The sequence below is a fragment of the Zingiber officinale genome, chromosome 3B (genome assembly GCF_018446385.1).
Source record: "Zingiber officinale cultivar Zhangliang chromosome 3B, Zo_v1.1, whole genome shotgun sequence".
Taxonomy (NCBI): Eukaryota; Viridiplantae; Streptophyta; class Magnoliopsida; order Zingiberales; family Zingiberaceae; genus Zingiber; species Zingiber officinale.
In genome coordinates, this window is record NC_055991.1 from 128,214,760 (window position 1) to 128,242,057 (window position 27,298).

At 37.0% G+C, this 27,298-nt stretch overlaps 5 protein-coding genes across 6 annotated transcripts; 1 reads left to right on the top strand and 4 right to left on the bottom strand.

The window, feature by feature from the left end:
- Positions 1-4,218, bottom strand: LOC121968612 (protein BREAST CANCER SUSCEPTIBILITY 1 homolog). Of its 2 annotated transcripts, none has more exons than XM_042518928.1 (14): positions 3,993-4,218; positions 3,201-3,254; positions 3,049-3,119; positions 2,896-2,979; positions 2,461-2,780; positions 2,223-2,340; positions 2,085-2,143; positions 1,896-1,996; positions 1,477-1,663; positions 1,281-1,375; positions 1,078-1,201; positions 813-978; positions 615-733; positions 1-516 (listed from the first exon to the last, which is right to left on the bottom strand). In XM_042518928.1, exons 1-14 carry the CDS (start codon positions 4,079-4,081, stop codon positions 205-207), a joined length of 1,899 nt encoding a protein of 632 aa, XP_042374862.1. In that variant the 5' UTR covers positions 4,082-4,218; the 3' UTR covers positions 1-204. The 2 variants fall into 2 exon arrangements, with proteins under 2 accessions (XP_042374862.1, XP_042374861.1); XM_042518927.1 differs by having other exon boundaries at positions 2,875-2,979.
- A 315-nt stretch (positions 4,219-4,533) lies between these two features.
- Positions 4,534-16,566, top strand: LOC121967670 (cyanate hydratase-like). The gene is made up of 4 exons (XM_042518029.1): positions 4,534-4,935; positions 15,026-15,097; positions 15,821-15,929; positions 16,274-16,566. Exons 1-4 carry the CDS (start codon positions 4,652-4,654, stop codon positions 16,307-16,309), a joined length of 501 nt encoding a protein of 166 aa, XP_042373963.1. The 5' UTR covers positions 4,534-4,651; the 3' UTR covers positions 16,310-16,566.
- A 316-nt stretch (positions 16,567-16,882) lies between these two features.
- Positions 16,883-19,630, bottom strand: LOC121967669 (cyclin-dependent kinase inhibitor 4-like). Its single transcript, XM_042518028.1, has 3 exons — positions 19,105-19,630; positions 17,275-17,475; positions 16,883-17,209 (listed from the first exon to the last, which is right to left on the bottom strand). The coding sequence occupies exons 1-3, from the start codon at positions 19,440-19,442 to the stop codon at positions 17,140-17,142; spliced, it is 609 nt and encodes a 202-aa protein (XP_042373962.1). The 5' UTR covers positions 19,443-19,630; the 3' UTR covers positions 16,883-17,139.
- Positions 19,631-23,527: 3,897 nt separating this feature from the next.
- On the bottom strand, positions 23,528-24,280 carry LOC121968613. The gene has a single exon (XM_042518929.1). The coding sequence runs from the start codon at positions 24,063-24,065 to the stop codon at positions 23,721-23,723; it is 345 nt and encodes a 114-aa protein (XP_042374863.1). The 5' UTR covers positions 24,066-24,280; the 3' UTR covers positions 23,528-23,720.
- A 1,173-nt stretch (positions 24,281-25,453) lies between these two features.
- LOC121968614 lies at positions 25,454-26,080 on the bottom strand. The gene has a single exon (XM_042518930.1). The coding sequence runs from the start codon at positions 26,041-26,043 to the stop codon at positions 25,669-25,671; it is 375 nt and encodes a 124-aa protein (XP_042374864.1). The 5' UTR covers positions 26,044-26,080; the 3' UTR covers positions 25,454-25,668.
- Between the last annotated feature and the right edge of the window lie 1,218 nt (positions 26,081-27,298).

The window sequence follows — 27,298 nt, forward strand, 5'->3', positions numbered from 1 at the left end:
TTAAGCAACAACCATGATGATTAACAAATAACGTGTAAAACTGGTAAAGTACAATCGAACACGTTTGTCTTGCGATCCATACATAAATACAAGAAACTCCGCTACAATTTCATGCTCAAGCACATTCGAATTGCCTCAAGCTGCAAAGGAAATCCTCATCAGTTTTCATCTCCAGATTTCATCGGTGGCTCTATCTGAGACCAATCACACAATTTGTGGCAGATTGCAGGAAGCAATGGCATCCAAAAGCCACGTATGTGGAATCACCCGAGAGGAAGTGTTGGCTGCAAAACTCTCAGCTTCTTCTCTTCTCCTCTTGATCACTCCATTCAGGTCACTTGGGTCGCTTCCTTGCGGAGGCTCTGCACTATAAACTATCAAAGTTGTTGTCACAACCTCACTTCCCTCCAGAAATCTTCCACCGGCAGCAGAAATCAAAGTCTCAAGATATTTCTTGTAGTTTGGCATAAAATAACCATTAAAGTAAAAGGACAGACTTGAAAACACTTTTGGTGCCTGCAACAGAATAGTAAGATCAGAGGCAAATAATCAGCTTCTTGCGGACACTGAAATGGAATCAATAAAAAAGTAACAACAAAGAAAAATGTATATACCTTTTGAGAAGCTCTTAGTCGCCCATTTCTTGGTCCATCAAATGATCCATGAATGTCGTGGGTGATTTCATAAGGTTCCTCCGCCACTGGATGACCAGCCTCCATGCAGGTCTTAAGCCCTGAAAGTAATAAGTTCATGACATCAAGGAAAATGCAAAGAAAGAAAAAAAAGAATAGCACGAGTGCGAAGGTACTTACAGTCAACACGTAGAACCCACTTCCCACCCAAGATGGCCATAAGAACTTTGAGCGTTCTGCTGCAAGCACCATGCTCATCCGTGGCAGCGATCACGTGTGTTATGCTGGAATTCCATACGCTGGTTGTAGAAGCTCCGGATAATGTTACAAATTCATTCAGCGTGTTCTGTGAGAATTGCTCAAGCATCAAACAAAGAAAGACTTGACGATGGCAGACGGTTGAAATAAATAAAATGTTTGCTTTCTAAAGCATCAACATGATTACCTTCTCCTCCCTGGACAAGGCAGATCCACAAAGTATCCATTCTCTTGTTACACATGGAGATGCAGTCCAAGTTCCTCCGAAATGCTTTGTGCACGGAGGCTGATCCATCGGATTGGAATGGCATCTAACACAACACCGAAAAAAATCAAAAGGAATTCCCAGTCTATGCAAGCAGCTCAAATATTGAGAAAGAGAAATCATACAATGTGGCGTTTGCTGATGTCTTTTTCTTGTTAGTGGATTTATCGCATGGAAGTCTATGTGAAGAGTGCATTGGACAAAGCAAAAGAAATTTCTCCTGGCACAAGAAAGTAGATTTACGATGATTAAAGTTACTCAATTGCAGGTAAGAAATCGAAAAATGAGGCTCATTGGTTTTAGAACAAAGCATTATCTTACATAGTCCCATCTGCAGTCTGAGATCTCATCAGCACAAGGAACGTGATAACTTCTTCTGCAACTCTTGTTGTAACACCCGAGTGCAGCTCCCTTTAAGCCACACTGACTGCATTTGATCTTTGATGCGCGTGACAGCTCGGCCTCCAAATTCATAGCAGTCTCATCAACAAAATAAACTTGTGGTGCCCTGGATTAGTGGTTAGCATGTGTATTAGAAGAAATATTGAGCCGATAGGGACATGAAAACTTCATAATGAATAGATTATCACATACAAAAAAAATTCAATAATACGACATTGCCCATCAACACCATAGATATACATACTGATAACAAAAACGCAAGCCGCAAGGAATAGCTACTGTGTGGTAGTGACAACAATGTGCATGACATTAAAACATCCAGAAAACAGTGACTTTACCATTCTATACATTTTTGATGGACATGCAGGACATTGGGTTGTGACGCTTGCTCCTCTTGCATTGGTTCTCCATTAAGATAATGTAACATTGGTCCAGATCCCTGAAAAACTTCATTAATTAATAAGAGGTTTGCTAAATGTTACAAGTAGAGCCAACTGAGGACAATTAGTGATTCAAAATTAATATACCTCGGTGGCTATTGAAGTGTGGCAAAATGCACAATTTATAAGTTTTTCGTGCATGTGATCTGCATTAAGCAAATAACAAGTGGTAAGATCCATACAATTGTCTAAAAATGATTCAAAATCATACATAGTACTACTTACCATTATCCTTGTTTAACCTTTGCTTTTTTGACTCGACCAAAAAGCCATTTTCCATCAGGCAGGTTTCATTATCTGCAGCTCTCTTGAATGACTCTGTGATAGGCAATTGTCCAGTGGTCTGGGAACAATTAATTTGTAGGTTAACTAAGAAGTTGAGCATAAGAAATTAAATAGAAAAATAAGTAACCAAATCCTAAAATACTAGAAATGAGGATTCTCTTTTTCTGATGGAACTTACTGGTTCACTTCGTCCATCATAGCTGTCATTCTCTGAATATTTTTGACAACCTGAAGATTGAGGACTGAATGTATCCCCTGGTGCAAGGAACTTATTGATCTCAGCTTCTTCGCTGACTTTCTCATCTGCATTCAGCTTGTGTTCATGTAGTTTTCCCTCAAACTTATTTTCTAATGGATTCATATATCCAAACAATGTTGCAGTAGACTTGACATGACATGGCCTTTTCTTATCTATGATATCTGTAAGTTGTCCAAATTTTTCTGCCAAGTTATTGTTGCCAGAATCTAGCCTTACATTTGCTGAATGCATCTTTGTGTCTAGTAACATATCAGTCGAAGTTGCAAATTTATTATTTATTCAAAGTAGTAAATTAATAAATTTTAACATACGGAAATGAAGCTCTGATGGTACCAGAAATAGCAACTTGCGGACCTTGATTCACAACAGCATTAACTGTAGAAGTCATGTTTTTGCAAATATGTGCAATCGCTTCAATATGGCCTGCAGTCCTTAAGTCTGCACCATTTATTTAGACATGAGAATAGTAGGCCTGGATCGATGGATCTATATTTGATATGAATATACCTTGTTTAGAAAAAGGTGCTTTACACACAGCACAGTCTTGTGTATTTCTTGTGGTAGTAGTAATACAAGATCTGGAGACGACCAAACAAAAACTGTGTTACATGCAAAAACTAAACATGTATAATCAGTTATAATGGCGCAGAAGCACAAACCTGCAGTACATATGGTTACATGGTAACAACATTGGCATTCTGAGCAGTCTTAAGCTGTCAAAGTGGTCGGGAGGCAATAGATTAGAACATTATAAAACTCAACAACGCCTACAAGCAGATTTAAGAGCTTCTCTTTGAATTTTGAAGAATTAATTCGAGATATCTATCCTCAACATGCTGCTGAAGGAATTTTGTCTCATTACAAAACAAGAAGAACTCTATTAGGCGAGAGATAACATCACAAGTTGCAAAGATAGAGTAATGATAAATCAAGCATGAAACCTTTTTTGGAAGTACACATACTAGAGGTTAAGATCGTGTGAACACTTGAACATATCAATGAAACATAGCCAGACTGCTTGAATCAAACAAACTTGAGACTTCCACTAGTTTGATAAGTTCTGAAGATTATGTGACATATAATTTGTTCACTAACATAAGTTATCAAAGGGAAATTTTGTTCAGAAAAAATAAATACTAAATGAATTTGATGTTAGATGCGACATCAAAAATTCAGCATGCCCTACTCATATGACACAGCTGTAGAATGATAGTTGCTCCTGCAGCAAGCTTAAGCACACGCTGAGTGATGCATAGCAGACTAACTCTTCGTACATGAACCAAGAAACAAAGAAAAACTAGCAACTTTACTAAAATCTAAAACTTTCCGCTGCTAGTTTCATGAAACCATCATATATAAAGAAGCCTTCTTTACCATGCGTGTAAAATCAACTTAGATCTTTCTTGTGAGCCACAAAAGAGGGGATTGAATCAAGAAGATAAACGAAATACCATATGGCGCAAGTCAGCTCCAACTCCAACTTCTGGAGATTGAAAAGTAAAGGGTTTGCAAATCGCCTGAAAGCTCCCAAATCCTCCATCTTTCCCGCCCTGTTCCTTGCTCCTTCCCTGTCGTTGATGGTGGGGATTTAGGACGAGATAGGTATCGGTGAGCTTGAGAAAGGCGCCAGTCTATTTAACGCCGTCGCGAGAGGTGAGATGGATGCCGATAAACCCTTGCCGCATTTGCCTGTAGGAAGCGCGCGGGAGTCTTTTTAGTTTCGTTTGCATTCGCGCGCGCGGGTAATCTCTGCGTTTCGATTCAGATTTGGTTTGGCACGGCCGTTTGTAGTATGGGCCATGGCTTTCTTAGCCATGGATTTAGGCCCAAATTACTATTGTTCATTTTTGTTTGCAAAAAATATTTTAAAATTTATTTTATTATTAGGAAAATAAAAAATTGCTTTCCTAAATTTTCCTCACAATTATTTCGGCCATAAATAATGGCAGTTTTTGCAATCAACTTGGCGAGCTCCAGGCTCCACCATCCAGTGGCGGCCGGCGGAAGACCATTGCACCACGTGGCGTCTTCCCAAGTCCAATTAAAATTACAAAATCCGAAAAATCTCTCTCCAAGAAACCTAACAAATTGGCAGGCGACGAAGGGAGAGATGGAGGAGACCAACGGGACCGCGGTGGCGAAGGCAGTGGCGGAGAGGCTTCTGTTGGCGAAGAGGAACTCGGGGAAGAGTTTCTCGGAGATAGCGGCGGAGACGGGCCTCACCAATGTGTACGTTGCCCAACTGTTCCGTCGTCAGGCCCAACTCAAGCCTGGAACCAGCGACGCCCTCCGTGCCGCCGTCCCTGCGCTTTCGGATGAGCTCATCAGGGAGATGATGGAACCGCCCTTCCGGTCCTTTCGACCTGACCTTGTCCAGGAGCCCGCCATCTATCGGTCGGTATATTTTGCTGATTGCTCCTCTATTTGAACCTTGATTTTACTTTTTTTTTTTTTCTTGATGTTATTCCATCGATCAGCGTCGGATGAATATTTTTTTTAGGGGCTAAAAGAGGGCTTTATTGCAGGAGAAGTATACTTATCTTAGAAAATAAATAGTGCCTTTTTGATGTCTTAGATCGGTAGATCTTCATTTCTTTATTTTTCAATACAAATTGAATTTTTTTTCCTCCAAATCGGGGTGGTATCAGTTCACATCTCATCTCATAGTGCATCATCCATGACACTGGAAAGCAACGGCGGAGCCAGGAATTATAATCTTTCCGGGCTAAAAATTTTAACGATAAAAAAAATAATATATATGCATTAAACATGAACAAATAACCATTAGAAACTACCATCAAAATTGTGGGATGCAAAAATTTTGATCGCTAATGCATTTTTTGAAGGAAATTTAATTTCATCGCTAATATCCGTGGCTTATAGCGATGAAATTTAATATCCGTCGCTAAATTTAGCGATGAAATTTAATATCCATTGCTTAGCGATGAAATTTAATATTCGTCGCTAAATTTAGTGAAGAAATTTAATATCCGTCGCTAATTTTCTTAATATTCAAAAAAAACAAATATTAAGAAAAACTTGTAATATTATCACACAAAAATATTTCAAAACAATTTTTACAAGACAAATAGAATAACTATAATTTGTATCTTTTACTTCAACCCAAATCCATACAAAAACTCATTTATCAACTAGATAGGAAAATGGTAGGTACTATAGATATATCAGAATGTAAATTATCAAAAGATTTATAGAAATCCAAAGTTGAGTAAAATTACAAAACTTATGGGACTAGACAAGCGCATCAAATAGGCAATTAAAACTCTTAAGTTGAAATCACATCAAATTCTAGGCAAAAGGTAACTATAAAAGCAAGTTGATTACTCTAGAGTTAATCCTTAGGTCATTGCAAATAACGATATGTGAGGTGCATCAACAACGATGAACTCGAAGTATTTTTAGGTCGAATCCTTCAAAACACGAGAGCGCAAGTACAAAAGTGTTAGCGGTGTAAAGTTCAATAACATGAAAAGGAAAACTAATCTCACCTCATTAATCCAAAATATTTGGTGTAGCAAACACAAACAAATAAAAAGTCTTGAAAGGTTGAGCGACCAAAGTCAAGTTATGTAAATCCCTTTGATGTTTTCTTCTCGAGTGCTGCAGAAGAAAATCATGTTTGAAGTATCTAACAAAACACTAATATACTATTAGGAACAAATAATTAGTCTAAGAGGTCTTCATGGTCGTTGATTGCCTGATACAAGATATAAAATTCAATCTCCAGATCTTGGGAGCTCAAAACTTTAGAGAACAAGAAAGGTCAATATATACGTTGCTTTACCAAGGAGAGATCCATCCAAAATCTCCAACTGTGCCCTAAGCTTTGCATTGATGGTCAACTTGCCCTTAACATTAGAAAAATTAGGGAAAGAGAATTAGGGAATAGTTGATGGAATAGTGCAAAGAAAACTATTAAATTAGATGATCACAAGTGAAATATATAACAGGTAATGCGACAAACATGAAAATGTATCTAATTAGTCAAACAATTACTTGAATTACCGCTCCAGCTGCAGTTTCTAGTTGATTAACTTTCACACCATCAGCTTCCTAAATAAAAGTAGAAAAAAAATTAATTAGCACAAATAACTCAAAGTAAAAAATCATTTTATGATCCATATATAGATACACATTATTGAAGTTGTGATCTTCGATTCTTCAAAGTATAACATTCATCAATTATAGAATCTAAATTCATACTTGAAGCAAACTCTCTCTCAATGTAGATAATCATAGAATTTGTTAGAAAATCCTCTCCCATTCTATTACTGTGTTAACATGCTTCATTGCCGAAAATGCACACTTTGTAGTTGCCGTAGAAACAAACAAAATTAAAACTAGACGAATCAACTTGTCGATCAAATTATAGTATTGCAATTTTTTTGTTTCAAATAACCCTTGACACAATTTTGAGATAGTGAACATTTTTTGAAAATTTTCATGACAACCCACATTGAGCTCATAATATTATAGACGACACCTCAAATTATGCATTTCCTGTTAAGTGAAGTCCTTAGGATAATACTTCTCAACAAGAGTACAAATCTTATCAGTGTTAAACCAATTAAAACTATATTTTGGATCCAAAACTAAGCACAAGAAGTTCTACTGTCTCATCACTGAATCTTGAGTTTAACTTTTCCAATTGAAAATCTATTGCAACATTAAATATATCATAATGAAAGTGATGCTCAACTATGATGGCATCCTTTTGCTGGCATGGACAACTAGAATGCTTATAACGAGCACTCATCTCTAGTATATCAACATCCAATCTTGTGCAAAATGATTTGACATATGAAAGAAGAATATCAAAATCATCATTTCTTAATGTCAAAAGAAGTGCTTTAGTTGTAGAGACCAAATCCATTGCATTTACGATATCAAGATATTTTTGTTGCAAGACACGACAAAGTAAATCTATGATCGCCATAATTTTATGCATCAAATGCAAAATGAAAATGAAATCAAAAGACTTCATTTATTAAGGAACCACCAGCTTCCCCACTTATCGAAGTAGAGGAACCATTAGTGATAATAGTTTCAAGCACATTAATAGTTGCATTATACTTATCTATTAAGTCACAAATAGAATCAAAATGGGAACTCCAACGAGTAGTTCCTGCATAATGCAAAGTACCAATCTGATTAGCTCCTTGTCCAGTCTCACGTTCACCTAACTTGAGCGAAACGTGCAATTTCATTAACTTGAGCAAATTGTAACTCGGCATTGCGTTTGGACAAAGAGGTAACAAGATTAACAATAGTTGTCATACTCGAAAAGAAGAGCCATATAGAGATCTCATTTTCAGCAGATGCAACTAACACTAATTGGAGTCGATGGACAAAGCAATGCACATAATATGCATAGGGGCAAACTTTAAGAAATAAAACTTGCAATCCATTAAAAGCACCACATATGTTGCTAGCACCATCATACCCTTGACCCCGCATATTATGTATTTCTAGATTATATCTAGTGAGAACATCACATATTTCTTTCTTAAGTGTTGCGTCATGAACATGCACAATTTAGAAAAAATGCTCCCGCAAAAAACCATAGACATTAACAAATCTCAAAATTATAATCATCTGTTCTTTGTTAGATATATCCTTTGCTTTATCTACCAAAATACAAAACTCAGAATCTCCAATTTCATCATGAATTTTATTTTGACTCTATTACTAATAATATGTCAGATTTCTTTTTGAACTTCTGGTGAGGTATACTTTGCATTTCTCGGAGTTTCTCTAAGATAACATCGCCAATACTAGCATTACATTTTCCCAAAAGTTTTAGCATCTTAATGAAATTGCCACAATTTTGAGAATGTGAAGATTCATTATGACCTCTCAATCCACATGCTTGTAAACTAAGCCAACAAGCGCTCTCAATTGTTGCTGCAAGCCCTAATCAATTCTTTGAATCTATTCAAAAAATTCTTGATTCATAACTTTATTTATATGTTGAGTTACATTCATCACATCAGCAACAAATTTTACAAATTTATTATGCACTGAATTATAACTTCCCATGTGAGACAAAAAAAAAGGCACACTTGGCTCCATCATTAATGCGTTTCCAAATTTTAAACTCTTCAACTGTAAATTTAGATTGTTGTGCTTCACTTATTTCAAAAAGACAACACGGAAAACAAAATGTTGCATCCTTTGAAGGAGAGTACTTTAACCATGGAAATTTTTTAAACCATGTATGTTGAAATCGACGATGTTGCTTTCCTGATTCAGACTGTGGGTACTCTTGAAATTTGGGTTGATATGACCCCATTTTGATATAAGCTCGTCTAATTTCATCACGATAATTAACAGGATGTTGCCACATGGAAATATGCAATCCAGGATCTCGTTCAAGTGAAGTTTCATCAAACTCAAGTCTTTGAGATTTAGAAGGAGATTCGAATTTCTCATTAGGAATGGTTGTATTAGTCTTGGTCCTCTCAGACAATGAAGGATTATCAATTCTTGGTTTAAAGAATGATAGAATATTGTTTCCCCTTGTCTCTCTTGATTTGACATTAAAATAGCCTAACATAAACAAATTTTGATATAATTAACTTAGAATCTCAGGAATTTTAAATAACAATTTTAAATACAATTTCTAATATAAATCACTTTGATTCAACATCAACTGTTGTAGCTAAAAATTCAACATTATTTAAAGTAGAAAACAATTAAGAAATCGACTAGTTTAAATGCTACATAAGAATAAGATTAATAAAAAGAAATAGAAATATGTTATCCCTTTCTACAAAGCATAACTACGTATTAAAAATTAAAGCTTGGCGGTATATCTAGTAAAAAAGTCTTCAATTAACTTCAACATTGTATTAAAAACTTTGATTAAGCATTTAATCATGCATATTTATCAATTCCATTACTATTGTTTTTTGCCATTGTAGATAGTAAATAATTAATAGAATAAAAATTTAAAAGTGAAAATAAGCAAATATATAAAAGCAAACAGTTAGGGTTTGTTTTCGTTTGTTGTAACATTTCAAACTAGTTGTTTGATTTGCTTAAGCATTTAACTGTGATGGATTTAGGAATGCATTTTAATCTTATAATTAGGTTATTGATTAGGCATGCATTTCAATTAACTATGATAAAAAAAAAATCTTGGGATCAACTCTCAAATAAAAAAAGACACATTTTAATTGAAGATTATAATAAAGATAGCAGTTGTTTATACTTATAGTAGTTGTGGAGCAGTAGTAATCATGAAGCAACAGCGGAAGAGAAAAGGAGGGATAAGGATTGGTGGAGCAATTATAATGTCATGCAGCAATCGAGAGAGAGAGCAACAAGAATCGTGAATCAAACTAGCAATCATCGAAGAGAAAAAGAGGGATCGACTGAAGTTAAAAGAAATCGACGGAGCCACGGAGAAGCAATTGTGAGAATCGCAAGAGTTGGCGGGAAGAAAGACACGAGGAGAAAAAAGAAATAGGTGGAAGAGTAAAAGAGGGATTTGGGTCTTGGGATATTAATTGCAATTTTAATTTTTTAGGTTTCCTTTCAAATTCGTATAAAAAACAAAATGTCATATGGAAAATAAATTGGGTGAACAAAACCAATTGTAGAATTTTGTTTTGTCCGCCCAATCCAACAAGACTTAAGAAGAGAGTGTTAGGATTTAGGAATTAAACTGGGCATGGGCTCCGGGCTAAAATTGGGCATGGACTCCTAGGCTAATAAATCTACTAACGGATAAAATAAGAGAAATTTAAAAATTAAATTTTATATATGTTGTTAGATAATAAATTGGGACCCCTGGTTGTAGCCCGGGTACCTTATTATATTGCTCCGCTCTTTCCAGAAAGCATAGGAGAAGTAGGAGGTAACACAAGGCACACTCAATTCTTACCACTCTAGGAAATCCACCAAGAGTTTGGAGAGTTAAGAAGATAAATCTTCTAACAAGCTTAAAAGCTCAAATATATTTTAATATTAAAAACAATTATCTCCCAACAATACAAATGATGACCCTTTATAGGGGAGACTTAGAACAACCCTCCAATATGAGTCAAAATGCATTAAATGCAATTTACATTTCCTAATGTCTCATTAAATTAGATTTATATTTCCTAAAAGGGCAGCCCGGTGCACGAAGCTCCCGTCATGCGGGGTCTCGGGGAATGATCCATTGTACGTAGCCTTACCTGCTTTTTGCAAGAGGCTGTTTCCAGGATTCAAACCCATGACCTTTTGGTCACATGGCAACAACTTTACCGTTGCGCCAAGACTCCCCTTCTAGATTTATATTTCCTGAGCCTTGAAAATAAAGTGAGTTTAATCATGAAAAGCATACAGGGATATTAAAGGCTCATCAACTTTTTCAAATTTCAAGAAGATCATCAAGAATACCCAAAACGTAGGTTGACTCTTTCTAATTCCGGAGCAATATGTCTTTCCCGTGCAATATATCCCTCCCTGAGCAATCTTTCCTAAGCAATATAGCCTTCCCAAGCAATTTTTCTCGAGCAATCTTTCCCGAGCTATAATTTCAGCAAAATGGCCATAACTTTATTTAGGAATATTACTTTTGATCACCGTTTTTTTTTGTTGGAAACTAGACATCCGTAGCTTTATAATGATATATGTCTTGCCTTGTAATTTGTTCCCAATAACAGAAGATTAATCTTTGATGATGACACAAAAATCTGATGGTTTCAGAACTTTTCTGGGTCATTCTCCCTCGGTTGAAAAAGATTCGCCCTCGAATTAAAATTAGATCAAATATAAGGAGAAATGTCGACAATTTTAAAGTTAGTGGAAACACCATAACCATGGGGAAACTTAACTTTATGAGCCTTATCATTGATCTTGTTGCATCGGTGTGATAGTCACTTGGAAGATCAATTTTGGAATTAATCTTCTACCCATGAAGTTGTTCGAAAAGATCATTGAGTAGAGGGATAGGAAAGCAATACTTGATGGCGATTTTGTTCACCGTTCTACTATCAATGCACATACGCCACACACCATCTTTCTTGGGTACCACCACTTGAAATTCTTGAAGAAGAGACTACACTTGGAAAGGTATGTCATGACCTTCTTCAACAAAAGTAGTATTGAGGCTATGCCATACCACCAAAGATTATCCATGATCTTTATAAATAATCTTTTCTTCTTCATCGTATTCATCGTAGATAGTTGTTGCCTCGTAAGGATCCTTATCAACTTCTTCATGAAATAGATTAAAACTCATTTCCTGATTTGCATAACAATAACCAATCGCTGAACCACGACCCTCAACATCATGTTCCAAAGGTTCACCATGTGTGAGATGTTGCTCAAGTTGTTACACTTGTCTCCTCAAGTCATCCAACTCGATGTCAAGGTGGTCTCTTTATTGAGCTGCATGATCATCACCATTTGGCCTTTGTCTTCTACAACCAACCATTGGGAACCTAAGCTTTGATGCCAACCATAGGAGAAGTAGGAGGTAACACAAGGCGCACTCAATCCTCACCACTAGGAATTTAAAGAGATGACAAGAAGATAAATCTTCTAACAACCTTAAAAACTCAAATATATTTTAATATAAAAAACAATCATCTCCCAACAATACAATGATGACCCTTTATAGGGGAGACTTGGAACAGCCCTCCAAGATGAGTCAAAATGCATTAAATGCAATATATATTTCCTAATGTCTCATTAAACTAGATTTATATTTCCTAAGCCTTGAACCATGCAAGGGTATTAAAGGCTCATCAACCTTTTCAATTCTAAGAAGACTATCAATAATACCCAAAACGTAGGTTGACTCTTTCCAATTCCGGAGCAATATGTCTTTCCCGAGCAATATATTTATCCCTAAGCAATCTTCCCGAGCAATATGTCTTTCCCGAGCAATATATTTATCCCTAAGCAATCTTCCCGAGCAATATGTCTTTCCCGAGCAATATGACCTTTGAGCAATCTTTCCCAAGCAATAATTTCAGCATTACAGATCTTGATCAAAATGGTCATAACTTTTGTAGGAATATTATTTTTTATCACCAATTTTTTTTTGTTGGAAACTAGACAGCCGTAGCTTTCTAATGATATATGTCTGGCCTTGTAATTTGTTTCCAATAACAGAAGATTAATTTTTGAAGATGACACAAAAATATGATGGTTTCAGAACTTTTCTATGTCAATCCAGCTTATTTTACCAAATGCGCACAATTAAGAATATCCAAAATTACGCCACCCTGCTACTTTCAAAATATCAAAAATTTACACTCCTCGAGTTTTGGGTTTTGAACTCATCTTAATTTATCTTCAAATTAAACACTCTTGATAACTCTAATGAACACTTCTAGAATTATTATAGTGAGTTTTTCTCTCCAAAATATCATGTTTTTGGCAATCAATGTGATTCTTAGAATTTCTAAATTCAAAAGCACTTCAAAGCGCTATTTGGCACTCCTATAAATACTTGGTGGAGTTTTCTTTCAAACGTGATCTATTTTGGACCATCAACCTTTTGAACTAAAACACTAGCTCGTATTACTTAACACTCCTACTAGCCCTCTAGCAATATTAAAGGATGGTTAGGGCATAGACAGTTGGGGGCAGATGGTCTACCAAATCCCTAATTCTATTAGTCTACAAGCAACTAATTTTGATATAAAAATAAATAAATAAATAAATCTGCACTTGGCGTATTTAGCAACAAAATTCCAGAAATTTATAATACACTTGTTAAAATTTTCATTGGCAACTCAGCCTTAACATAAAAGGAGATCTAGGTCACAATGAACAATTGGAAGGATTTATAGAAATGCAATGGATGGAATAGCTCAAGTAACTATGAAAAGAATAATTTAGTTAAATAAAAGAAAGAAAATAGGTCATGTTGAGAAGAACCATGAAAATATAATTGAAGCCTCCACGGGCATTGCTGAGTTGATACTCGGTGGTGGATTTTCATCACAGGAGCAAGGCTCGAATCCCCTAGGGTTCATTTCCTTAGGAAATAAGTTCCTCCGCCTAGGAGGCCGCCCACAAGGACTTGGGACAGGTAGTGGAGGAGTGCCTGGGTGAGTGTTATTCCTTTTGCATCACATGAAAATATACTTGAAAATCAACTAAAAAAATACAGAGGAAAACAATGAGGCAAACTAAGAAACACACCTACAGAAGAGAAGAGGGGAAATCGCTTTCCAAAGATAGCCAAAATTATAGGCAAAAGTTTGTGTGGAATAAAGGAAGATGAGCACACTTTAAAGAACTTGGGAGAAGACCAATGAGTGTTCAAGTGAAGGTAGAAATCAAGGTTATCCTTAGTAAGTGAACTAAACATAAAAAATCAATCTTTTAAATGGTTGGATCGCATGGATCACCTAAGCAAACCGCATGGACCACCTTTTAAATGGTATGCTCAAAGTGAATCACCTTCCACCTAGGCGAATGGAGGCTGGTTGAAACTGCCTAGTCAATCTCCTAGGCTACTTTTTAAAGCATTGCCCTCTATTGTTGGAATGGTGATTCAAAATCACCATGTTTTGGTGGTTTCATGTTGTTCAAAAGTTGGTCCACTGCATCGTCAATATGATGAAACCCTTTTCTTACGTGCTAAGTGAGAATATTTGTGTAACTATGCATCAAATTGCATGAGTCAGAGAGTAACAAGCCCCAAGATATGATCATTTTGCAGTCTTTACTGGTGCGCACACAAGATACTAAATTGTTCATTTGAGTCTTACTATTCATATATTTGCATGCATTATATGGGTTCAAATTTATTATAATATTTATATACTTATTCATTGAGATTCTATGTGCGCCATGTGGTTTACAATCTTTATCATTAGTATACTTATATAATATTTTGATACCATAGACATATTTAGGTCCTGCATGAACCTATTAGTTCAAGTATGTTTCCTAACTGACTTATTTCATAGTGGGTTTGGAATACCTAGCAGATGGGTATCCATCTGATTAAACAGGTAGGTTGCATAGTTATATGCAAAGTTTTTGTTGGGCTTTAGATTGGAGTGGGTACCTGTTAAAAGGGATCCAATTCAAATAGTATGTGAAATTTTGCATACCTGATCTGCCTTACCTAGCTGTCTCTGTCGAGTGTAGTAGACAGTCGTTGGTATAGAGAATTTGTATAGGATATATTATATGAGATTTCATATGACTTAATTTCTCCAGAGAAATTTCACTGAACTGCATGTACAAGGAATGTCTTAGGATTTGATTAGTCTATCTCAGTGTTATTCTTTCATTTATTGTTGAAGGATATAAAATTACTGGTTGTTTGGTAGAAAATTGGAAACTGAAAGGTTTTTGAATAGGGTCTTTTAATCTCTAGATATGCTATTTGTACGGAACCTTTGTTTTCATTGTCATTATTCATTCCCATTTCATTTTCCAATATTAATTTATGCCATTTTAGAATTGTCCATTGACACTGCCCATTATTTTTTAAATTTATTAGATTAAATGAAGCAGTTATGCATTTTGGAGAAAGCATCAAAGAGATCATTAATGAAGAATTTGGTGATGGCATGTAAGTGAATCTGAAGCCTATCTTGTGTTATATTGTTGATACTGTTTCCTTTGTGACTTGAATGACCTTTAATGAATGTCCTAATGACCTTGAATGTCCTTTATGTAGATAGTGTGTACAATTAGGGCATTCCTACTTGAGGGACTAGTGACCTTGAATAAATCTCCTAATATTAAATCAGGCCCAAGGTTAACGATGTGGTTTGTATTGTTTGCCAAGCAATTGGGTTGAATTCAAAAAAACTGGTGGTAAAGAAAACTTATTATCGGGCTAGGTGAGAGGATCAATAATTGTATACTACTGAGGTCACGAACCATAATTAACTGGTATTATCATTTTCTGTGGTTGATGTATCTCATTACTCAGCAAACAAGTCAAACCATCTTGCTACAAGTGGCCCTATTGGTGAAAGCCTCGAATGCTTAAGCAAACTTATCCTGGAAGTAATTATCAACTGAAAATGCTGAGGAAGATTCACAATCATTCCTCAGATTCTAGCAGATTTGTGTATACTAATTTGCCTATTGCATGTTAGCTTTGAGGCAAGTTATTGCCTCTTCACACCTACTGAGACTTGTGAAATCTTACTAGAATAGAAAATTACGTACAACTTCTTGCATTGGCTTCATGATGGTTGTCATTCACCTCTCTCCTCATTCTCTTCCTTCAAGCTATTTTCTCCTTTTTCTAACTGATATTTTAATGGCTGGTTTTACATTTCAGTATGTCGGCTATAGATTTCTATTGTTCGGTTGACAAAGTAAAGGGTGTTGATGGAAAAGATCGAGTGGTTGTTACTTTTGATGGCAAATATCTGCCTTATACTGAGCAGGTTAGTTGCTTGCTTTGTTTTCAAAACTTGCATTTTTTTTAGTCTACTTTGCTTGTGAATACTGTAGAAGAATCTAATCCTCTTGCTTTGAGGAAGCATAGCCTGTTACATCTTTTTTTTTCTCTGTGTTTTAATATACCAGGAATGCTATTGTCTCTAACCGGTTATCTAACTTCTAAGAGCCACACAAATTTCAAAGTTAATGTCCTTAAATCTAGGCTTAAGTTTATATAGATGCATTCATCACATGCTCAAAAACTGTAATTTGTGGAGAATAACTTCATTTCAATGTTTGCTTTTCATCTATTTATTCTAGCTGATGTTTGTCTCTTTCATTGTAACAGAAGTCTGAGCATATGGTTTCCAAGTTGAAACACTGAAAATTGATCTCAGTCGACTCTACTGTACTGCCTTGTTCAGAATACGTTGCAGAAAATATTAACGGCGTATTTTCACTTTAGAGCAATGCTTTATGTATTTCTATTCTCAATCGTATGATGTTGTAATCAGTAAGGAATAAGCAGACATGAAACTGAGATCACCTTTCCATGTTTTATAGATGCATATTGCTTTAGGAGTGTTGGTGTTAATCTATAATGGAGTGGGAATTAAAATTTCAGATAGTTCGGAATTCTAACTGGATGTGATCCTGCTCTTCGGCACTATGCTTTTGTCAAGTCTGCAATTATTGTCAGTACTATATTTATATTGAATATGTAAGTATTGGAGTTTGAATTATATATTTTGGGCATTTTGTCTGTGAAAGATTTGATGCTTAGTGATTTTTAGAGGTGCTCCTGTACGATCCTCGTGAAGTGAGGCAAGCAGAAGGATGAATCATGTCATCACTGCGGCAACATGGAAACAGGTCCAAAAATGATATACTTTAGTTTGCTTCTATGCTAATTTATTGCTTTTACAGTTTGCAATTGTAATATTTGCTGGAGTTTAGGTTGATTCGTGCGAAACTCACATATAGTTGGAACAAGTTGCAATGAAACTAACTACACTTTATAGGAGTGCTTCATCTGCTCTATACGTTACATAACATTAAACTGACTAACTAACTAACTAATCCCTGGGACCTTTGACCTTTTACGACATGACAGATGGTAACTGCAACGCTGCCATCAGTGAAAACCCTGGGCAGCGATCATAGAAAGACAAAAACACAGGTGGATAAGTGGTTGCCTAGCTTCAGATCTGTGAATTAGAGGTCTACTTTCACCCATTTGTACCTTCCAGGAAGTGGGTGATCATCAACAGGATCGAAGTTGTACCTGGATAAGACAACAAGAATAAGTAATGGATCCTGGACAAGGGAACAGCCTCACAAATGTTGTACCTTTCTACGAATATTTGGCACTGGAGTTGCTCTGCCCTGGAAAAAAACTCCTCCATCTCTTGAGTAGTAGGTATGTTCTGATGAAAGGTTTCAGTTCTTCTGTTAGTTCCTCTAGAATTGGTTCGTCTATTGGTGGAACATGGAGTCTGGATTGCTTCTGGATTTCTAATCAGACTGCACGGTGTAGTTTCCCTGTCATGCCTGAAAACAACTGCCATGTCAGAAGCATTCATCTACAGAAACACAAGAGCCAAATTGTGCAAAACTAAAGCCAACCATTAACACTTCAAATTGTTAGGAGACAAGAATATAAAACTATGAATGGTATTTGTTTTTTCTTCCCACCAAAAGAATATGAACTCCAAAAATTTTCCTACAATGTGATGTCACAAGTAAGAACGAAACAAAGAATTTAGTATGAGTTTCAAAACGTAACGCAGAAAGAGTGGGAAGGTAACCCTTAAATTACAGCAGAGAACCAAGCAAAGGTACCCTAACAAAGACAACTTTTTTACACTAGATATGACTAAACTAAGGATGGCCAAGGGCTAAGCTGGATAGGTTACTTGGTAACTCGGTAGATTTTCTCCAATTAACCCCGAGTAGCCTGCCAGAAAATTTCTGATCATAGCACCTAATGCATGAACAGCGCCAGCACTGTTTGAAACTTGGTAACGATGGTAAATCTTCAACTTCAGAAAAATCAGAGGGACACGAGTTTGGAACAGACAGTCTGTCATAGGTTCTAACTCGTACGGCTTGAATCATTAGGAGAAGGAAATGAACTGCTGGAGAAAAAGGGGAAGAATCTGCACTTCTTGAGCAAGAAGGAAGATGAGTGAAGAAAAGAAAGGAACGTAATAGGATTGCAAAGGTAGGTGACCAAAAAAAAAAAACTGATACGGAAGTGTACAAACAAATGAGAACATTAACTACAGCACATGTCAAATGCATTGAATACAAGCCATGTCAACAGCTGAAGCTCTACTTGTAAGCATGAATGACCAAAAAAAACCAAGTTTTGCCCACCCCACCCGGGACCAAAAATCAAACGACGCAGAAGAGAAAAAGGCCATTCATCATCATGGACCAGTAATAAAACCGGAGGAGTCGTCGAAATGGTTATAGTCCGCAAACAGTACCACACACGATACTGCTCTCCAGTAAACAACAAACGGAAGTGAAGAAGTGAACTAACACAAGAGATTCATACAGTATCATAGATTCATAGGAAACAAGTCGCAATCAAAGGCAATGTCGCGCTAATATGGCGGTAAAAAGAAAACAAAACCGATGAAAGGAAAAAGTATGAACTAAGTTGTCATGGAGCTACAAAAAAAAAAGGATCAATGATCATATACGATGATTTTCTTTTAGCAAAAGTTAAACAACGGTGTGTGTGACTGTTTTTTTTTCTGAACAAGTTAAGACCGCATCGCTCATGAGGATAAATTTCTTGTGATAATTGTAGAATAAGGAATAACCTCAAAGGCCAGTAAGAACAAAATCTACACAGAAAGAACAAAAGAAAGTAAAAGAAAACAAAAAGTTCCGGAGAAAAGCATGGTAGAAGAATCACTATCATACTTTTATATAAGCTATAAAATGAGCAAAATAAGTAGAAATGTTAGTTTCTTCCTCTACGTGAAATATATAATTTTTTTAAAAAAAAAATAGAAAATCTTGTCAGGACATAAAAGAGAAGCGATAATGCAACATGATCAACCAAGCGCCGAAGTAAAAGCACGTATCTGTAAAAGAGAATCACAGAGTTTGAAGAAGAAGCAGAGGAGAAGCAAAAGAAGACCTAATTTTACCGAGTTAACCCACCTATCTCTCGCTTCAGCCTCGAGAACATTCTCCCCGAACGACGCTTCCGCATCCGGCGGCGCCTCAGCAACCGAGCACCTCCCCGTCCCCGCCGAACCCGAACTCGGTCTCAGACAGGGCCCAGCGCTGGCCTTGGCGGAGTCCTTGCAGGCCGGGAGCGGCGGGAGAGGTTTCTCGAGGCGGCGGCTCCGGAGCACGAGGTAATCGCAGGAGGAGTCCTTGGCCACTGCGGCCGCGAGGGCCCTCGCGCGGGTGCGGACGCCGAGGGCGGACTGGTGCGTGACCTCCATGACGGCGACCTCGCCTGAGACCTTGGCCTTCCTCATATACTTCCCCATCGATTCCGCCTATTCCGATCGCGTACGAGGAGGCGGAGGAGAAAGCTGCGGGCGGAAGCACACGAGGCGGTGGGGGAGGGGGAGAATCGAAGTGCGGAAACGAGGAAGGTAAAATAAAAAGGAAGCGGAAGGGAGCCCAAGTGGGCGAGCAGGGAAGAAAAAGAGGCCCGAAAGAGGTGGATAAAGAAAATAAGAGGCGGGTGAAGAAGAGGGGAAAAACCAGGGAGTAGAAATAGTGAGGGGGTGGAAGGGGTACTGCAACGGGAGATTAAAATTAGGACGACCATTTCTTAGATTATATAATATTTAATTTATTTTTTAATTATATATATATATATATATATATATATATATTAATATGATATTAATTTTCTTTTGTACAATTTTTTAATTATTAAATTATTTTCATAAAATATCCTTATAACACCGTTCAGTTTTTCATTAATCCATCTGGATAAATCTATACTCTAGTCTAGCTCAAATAATTTGTATAATTTTTTTTATAACGCAGATATCCAACTATTCAATTCTTAAATAGCTGATTAACTGTTTAAAAGTTTAACAGTCGAGTATGTTAAGACGTCATCAGAGAAATAAATAAATAAATCTTTTTATCTTTTTTTTCTTTTGATAATATATAATGAGAATGGCATGATATAGGATGACGTCATGATCATTGGATTCTCTTTCAAATTGACAGGTGGTGAGAGAGAAGGAGAGAAAGGCAGCGGTGCCTCTCTCTCTCTATCCCTGTTTGTTACAAGAGAGCGAGAGAGAGAAGAGCGCGTGTGTTGGCCAATGGCCAGTTTTACTAATCGGCAGCGCTTGCGGCGGTCGGAGTCAAAATAAACTCCATTGCACTCGTAGCTCGCGCACGGGCATTTATATGCGGGCACTTATTTTGATGCTCTGTCCTGGATTTGTATTTATTTTGGAACCATCCCTCTCCACGGCAATACGGAAACGGATTGAAATACTCTTTCTAAATATTGGTTTGGATTTATTTATTTTTTAAAAAATCTTGACAGTTGAACAGGAATCAATATATAAATACTATTCTAATCTTTAAACTCATCCCGTTAATAATAATAATAATAATAAATTTAAATAATCCCCTTTATTAAATTATCAATTATTAATATTATTATATATTATTCAATTATATTAGTATTTATATGTAATTAGATTTTTTTTATTAATACTTCAGAATTGAAAATGAATTTTTTTTATTAAATCAATGGAAAATAACCATTTGAAGACAATATGATAATTTAATTCTCACAGGATTGGAGACTGAGATTTTTAATTAGACAAAATTAAAAATGAGGGATATAATTGAGAGTACAGAGATTGGGATGATAAACTCATCCCCCAATTGTTATTTCTATCATGGGATGTTTAATTAGTTAAAGGATAATATATTTATTATAATAAAATATAGATCAATTCTCGATAGACACATATTTTCGGGAAAAAAAATTCCTCCCGCTCGGTACGATAAAGTGACTAAAGAATGATAGATTATTATAATGGGATAAAAATCAATTTCTCCCTAAGTATATCATCGGAAAAAAATTATTTTTACGTCTAACTATTTGACTGTCAATTATCTATTTAATATAGCTACAATGACAGACACGTCCACCTTGTGACGATGACAAGGATGATCGCGTTCCTCACCTGCCACCGCTCCCAGAACTTCACTAGATATTATGTGAATTGTGATGCCCTCCAATTCAGTCGTCTCGAGTAACAACTGATCATGGATGACAGTGAACCGGCTGAAACAAAATAAGAGATATTATTCCTGTTCAAAGAGGTTCGGCATTGATTCCAAGTGATGTCCCTTTCTTATATATCCGACAGAGAACCCAAAAAAAAAAAAAGGAAAAAAAAAATCCAAATCACTCTCTCCGAATATTATTTTAGATCTGAAATATATTCTCTTTTGGAAGATATCACCATGCATGTTCCATAAGGGCCTTAGACAACAGCATTCATTCATAATTCAACAGCATTCATTTTTTAAATTAATCGGAAAAAAAAATGTGAATTAAAAGTAAACAACGATAGAGAATCCACAGTTCATAGTATTAACACAGGGAAAGAGAATCCGATGCGCGCGTTATTTCCAAAAGAGGCGTCCAAGCCAAATGGCTCTTCCGGCCAACTATCCGAAACCCAACGAAGTTCCCGCCAAAAACCTCGCCGCCGCCATTTTGGACTCCCGCGCCTGTAATTATTTCCCGCCAACCAAACCGTCACCAACCTCCTCGGCACGTGCGGAACTAACGATCCTCTTTTCTTTTCGATCGGAAACAAACAGGGTAAACGTAATAATTAAAAAGAAAGAAGAAAAAAAATAATAATTGTAAATAATTAAGGAAATACGTGTGGTAGGCGACTCGACTGGATATCCTCGCATTCCCGTGGGACCCGGCGCCACCGTTTGCCCATTCGTGGGCCTCCCCCACATTACAGAATATAACAAAATTGCCATTCGGTCGGCGAGATTAATTATGAGTATTTGAACTGACACATCGGACGCCTAGGAGATGAAATATCCATTGCCCGTTTGATATTAATGTTTTTTTATTAAAAAATATTATCCGTTAATTTATTAAAATCAAAACTTAATTTTAAGATATCTAAAAAAAAATTAAGCAGATATTATACCAAAGTACCATTGTTCATACTAACTTTTTTTATATATAGGTTAATCTCATGATACTGTGAGCACATAATAATTTTGATGTAATGATCCAGGGTTGATCTTCGGAATGATGATCGATATAGTTGATCTCATCATGCGTTCAATGTCTGGGTACCTGTATGAACCTCCCTCCATATTCATAAGACCGACTCTAAGAGGACCGTTAAAATAGTGGATCTATTTTTTATTATTTTTTTTACATAGACTAAATAAATATTGAGACTATTAATACTGAAAAAAAAAATCACAGAATTAGTGTATAGAATTATAGATTCTGCATACTCAGTTGAATTAGCTTTTTTTTTTATCATTGTTTTCTTATATATTTATTGATCTAGTTATAATATTCCGGAAAGAGGATAAACTTATGGGATAAAGTGAAAATTTTGTCCCACTTGCTCTCTTCCCTAATGCTACAACGAAGAGTTCTTGCCCAAATGGATGCTGGAAGGAATATGGCTAGAGAGCTGCACTTCCCAATAAACTTGAACTCTCACAAAATCAAGACCAGAGGATTTGTTTGTGAAAGTTATCGAAAACAACGATTCAAAGAGGGAACAGTATAAGTCCATGAGTGGGGGGAAAAAGACCATTCACGACCGACTGTCATTTAATGTACTCTAGTTTTGTTGTTTAGAGTTAATGGACAAAATCCAATTTCCTCTTTTTTATTCTTTTTTTAACTGATCCTGATATTTTATGAATCAATTCAATTTAAGGAACCAAGTGAGAATTTTAATCATATACTGAATTACTTGCCAAAGTTGCCATTGTAATTCTGTATTCATAGTAGAAGTTTCTTGAATTACCTGTCAAATTAATCATCATGGTCTAAATACTAGTCATGCGATCACTCATAAGGGAAGTGGTCCATTTGGAGCACCAACAACGTCTGGTAAAAAAAACTCCCTGCAGAACATTCTATACATAATGTCTGGAAATGCCATTTGAAGACTACTAGATTGGAAGAATTCATCAAGCAAAAGCTTTTAATCTTAAACATTCTAGTAGTGATAAACATGTACCAGAAAACTAAAGCAAAAGTTAAGAGTCAAAATAACAAAATAACAGCCAAACTAATGACAATTAGGAAAGAAATTTCAAATTTTGAGAAAATTTATCCAGATTTTTGAAATTATGGGACGTTGATCATGCTGATAAAGCCTGTTATTATCTGATCATTTTAAATATCCATTCCACAATTGGATACAACAGTGAGAATGCATTGATTCGATAGGCATGAACAACCTAGCAAATTCGCAGATACTTAAACCAACAACAAAATTGCTCGCATCAGATTTAGTTACTCGTTAGTTTAGCAAATGAATGAAAGATATTGGCTGATTCAATCAAGAAGAGGGAGAATCCGCACTGAAGAATCGAACGCATAATCTCCGCAAGAGGAATCCAATTTTGCAAGAGTTAATGGAGCTACAGGAATTAATCAGCTAACACTACACGAAGCGAATCCAGGAAAATTGGATCGACGGAAAGAAAATGAAACCACCATTTTGCGAATGCAACAAATTCCTTTACCTTCTTTCGTTCCATTCAAGCGCCCTCGCTCACATTTGAAGCCATCCGGCGAGCTGGGTGGGGTTCAGGACGCCGGCGATGTGGGGTCCCTTCACCTTCAGCAACAAGTATGACACCTGGGTGTACGCTGCCGCCGCCGGTCTGCCCTGCTTGACGGCGCCGCTCGAGGGATCCCACCGCTGCCCGAGGAGTGTGCCCGTGGAGAGGAATTCGTGGGCGAGGAAGCCGGCGAGGAGTCTGTTGTCCTTCCCCCGGGCTGCGGCCTCGACTGCGGCCCGAGCTCGCTTCGGTTCGGCCGCGGATTGGGCCTCGTCCGGATCGCGGCCCTTCCGCTTGCCCACTGCGCATGGCTCCTTCCCTGATTCGCTCAACATCGTGGCCCTCCGTCCTGCCACGTCAGCCAGGGCGAGATCGGTGGAATGAACCCAGTGAAATCAAAACACACCGCGCAGGATCCCCAAAAAAACAGAAGGAAAAAAAATATAGGCGGCGTCGGAAGAGGAGAGACCCTGAGGACCGTTTCTCCGGCGGAGACGGCCGTCGGCGAACGAGAGAGAAGCGAGAGGAGGAGAATTTGAGACAGATATGCGAGCCCTTGCAAAAGCCAGGCCCAGCCTCCTTATATAGAGTACCCTCCTAACAAACTCCCTTTCAGTTGAAGAAAATTACGACCGTGCCATTAGATCCATGATCAAATACCATTGAATGCTTCTGATCAGCCCGGTTCAAGCGAACTCTAGCCGTCTGATCACGAGGATTTTAATAAGGGTGCTTTTAGTCATTTTATTTACTCGATTTGGGGAGGGACGAACTAAGGAGAGATTGCGTATGGGTAAAATCGTCATTTACTTCTCCGGAGAAGGTTGGTTGTGGCGTAGGGGAAGTTCAAGTTCCCATTGATATAGGTACACTGCGAATTTTACCCAAATTACACCCTTGTGATAATTGGTTACAACACTGAAACAACTGGGGACCTAGCTGGTGCAATGGTTTTGAATGATATGAAGAATGGGACAGAAAGTACTGGATAAAAAAGTTTTTTTTTTTTTTTTAATTGTGTTGATTTCTAAGGTTACGTAGTTTCAAAATTTAAGAAGGATGTCATAGGAAGCTGATGTATTATTAAAATTTAGTTATGATATATTATTAAAAAAATTTAGTGGATCTGGGCCTAATGTATATTATTGATTTATCTAAATAGCCGATGTAAAATTTTTATAGAATCAGACCGTTATCCTAGATTTGACTTTGCCTGATTAATCAATTTTTTCATAAAAAATTTAAGAGAAATTTCATTATTTAATATAGATTGATAGATGAAAATATATTACACCAAAAGTAATAAAAATACAATAAATGTTACATTAAATTTTTAATTTACTTACCTTATAATTAATTATTAGTTATCAGTTTCAACCACCACTAAAACAATCTTATATTTTTTTATTATTATTTTCTAGAAAAAAAGATTAATATCTTTAATTTGGTTTCAACTTTTTTGAGTTTTCCACGCAAGCTGTAGCTCAGCTTCATTGATGGCTCACAGATGGCCTCCCTCGTCAATCCAAATAAAAAAAAAAAAATCGACATCCTTCGTGTCCGATAACAAACCAAAATAAAAATAAAAAATAAAAAATAAACATATTTGCTGATAACAAATACAAAAATAAATGAAATACCAAAACTTTTGATTAGTTTACTCAAAGCATTAACTATGCCTTAATTAGTTGTACTTTTAGACATTTTAGAAGTTTCCAACCCAAGTTTTAATTTTTTTAAAAGTTTATATAGTCAATACTTTGAATTCCATCGAAATTTTGGTCGTTTTCTTGACACGAGTAACATTATTATATTGCTAGGTTGAATTGTTCATCACTTGACCAGAGAGAAGGAATTAAGCATGAAAATGATAACGAGTAGCTAGCGGCAATGATTTCTCCATTGTGGAGCATCGCGAGCTTAAGAAAATTCAGCCTCTCAGTTCGATGATTCGTCTTCCTTGCTCGCAGTCTCTTCGTCTACATCTGATCCTCCGTCATCCTCCTCGTCGTCGTTCTCCAGTATCTCGATGTGGACGCCGGGGTCCTCCACGGCGCAGCGCCCGCCTACGACCACCGAGTTGTTCACGGCCTGGTAGTTGCTGTTGGCGAACGCGCTTAGCGAGGCCTCATCGGCCCGCATCTCGCCCTGCGTATCCACCGCCAGCTGCTGCAGTAGTCGGCTGTCGGCCTTCGTCACCGCGCCCGTGTTCTCCCCGGTGAGCATCACCAACCCCGCGCCGTCGCCCTCGCCCTCGCCCTCGCCCTCGCCCTCACCGAGGCCCACGAATAAGTCGGTGCTCGCCGTCGCCATGGCTGATCTATTCAATGGTGGATGGAGGGCGGCTCGCGCGCGCACACATATATAAGATTGTAGACAAGCAGAGGAGGATGGATTCTTGGCTTGCATATATGAAGGTGCATGAAGTCCGAGAGGTATATATTTGTTCCATTCACTAGCTTGCACTCCATAGATGCGTGGCCTTCAAATAATGTCTGCATAACATCCATACTTTAATTATTTAGATAATAATATCGACTTAAAAATTAATCAAGGGCCATGTGGCAATGGCAATGGCAATGGCAATGGTAAGACTTTCAAGTAGTTTCTCAATCATTCATGATTTTAATCTCGATATGATGTATGGTATATTTTTCTCAAGTGAGATGAAGAATTTGGGACGTTGGCGGGGTGAGGAGATGTTCATGCTTCCGGATTTACTTAATGATTGATCTATGAGGTCGAGTCTAAAAGAAGAAGAATAGAAAGAGTGCAATGAAGAATACTAGAGTAATAATAAATCTTATTATTCATTGATATTTGTTCCTAAGGACAGTATAATATATAATGTATAAGAAATACTTAGTCAGTTGACCAATTAATAATCCGGAGATGTACTTATGGTTCATCGTTTAAACATCAATCGATATGTTATTAGGGCAATCTTATATCCTTATAAAATTACGATTGTCAATGCATATAAGATTAAAACTATAATATAAACGGGTAAAATATCCCTAGGGTAGCAAAGCCAGTAGGGACATAATATATACTAATTATGGTAAAGGCACCTCCGCCATATGATAGTGCTCATATGAGGCACCATATGATGACAGGATAAATTATTATATGGAAATATTATGGCCATATCTATAACCCTGAGGTGACATATCATAATAAACTAATATTATTATGTTCCATTAATGACTCATATTAATCTGATGATCATATGGGATTAGTAGCTCCGTACTAATGTGTCACTCTAATCAGAATATACGTATGATTGTCGCATTATAAACTGATATAATCCTACCCTAGTCTAATAATGATATTGACTCATATTATATGGTTCATGATACATTATTATCAGACCCCACAGGTCATCCGAATTGGTATGTGGTGGGATGCTTGCCACATGAGATTGCGGGGTCGAAACTCAGGATAATCGGGGCGTAAATCCCCGGTCCCTGTGCAACTCACCCCACCTGCCACATACTCGCTCAGGATGTTGTGATTTACCTCCCTCGTGATGGCCTTGGGTCGGGTGCGACGGGGACGCTGGGGACGA

Coding starts and splice junctions, on each gene's coding strand:
- LOC121967670 (XM_042518029.1), top strand. CDS start 4,652: ATGGAGGAGACCAACGGGACCGCGGTGGCGAAGGCAGTGGCGGAGAGG. Junction 15,098..15,820: donor GAAGAATTTGGTGATGGCAT/GTAAGTGAATCT, acceptor TTTACATTTCAG/TATGTCGGCTATAGATTTCT. Junction 15,930..16,273: donor ATCTGCCTTATACTGAGCAG/GTTAGTTGCTTG, acceptor TCATTGTAACAG/AAGTCTGAGCATATGGTTTC.
- LOC121968612 (XM_042518927.1), bottom strand. CDS start 4,081: ATGGAGGATTTGGGAGCTTTCAGGCGATTTGCAAACCCTTTACTTTTC. Junction 2,781..2,874: donor TCCGCAAGTTGCTATTTCTG/GTACCATCAGAG, acceptor ATATGTTACTAG/ACACAAAGATGCATTCAGCA. Junction 1,664..1,895: donor CATCAAAAATGTATAGAATG/GTAAAGTCACTG, acceptor CCACTAATCCAG/GGCACCACAAGTTTATTTTG.
- LOC121968613 (XM_042518929.1), bottom strand. CDS start 24,065: ATGTTGAGCGAATCAGGGAAGGAGCCATGCGCAGTGGGCAAGCGGAAG.
- LOC121967669 (XM_042518028.1), bottom strand. CDS start 19,442: ATGGGGAAGTATATGAGGAAGGCCAAGGTCTCAGGCGAGGTCGCCGTC. Junction 17,476..19,104: donor GAGGCTGAAGCGAGAGATAG/GTGGGTTAACTC, acceptor AGTTGTTTTCAG/GCATGACAGGGAAACTACAC. Junction 17,210..17,274: donor TGCCAAATATTCGTAGAAAG/GTACAACATTTG, acceptor TGTCTTATCCAG/GTACAACTTCGATCCTGTTG.
- LOC121968614 (XM_042518930.1), bottom strand. CDS start 26,043: ATGGCGACGGCGAGCACCGACTTATTCGTGGGCCTCGGTGAGGGCGAG.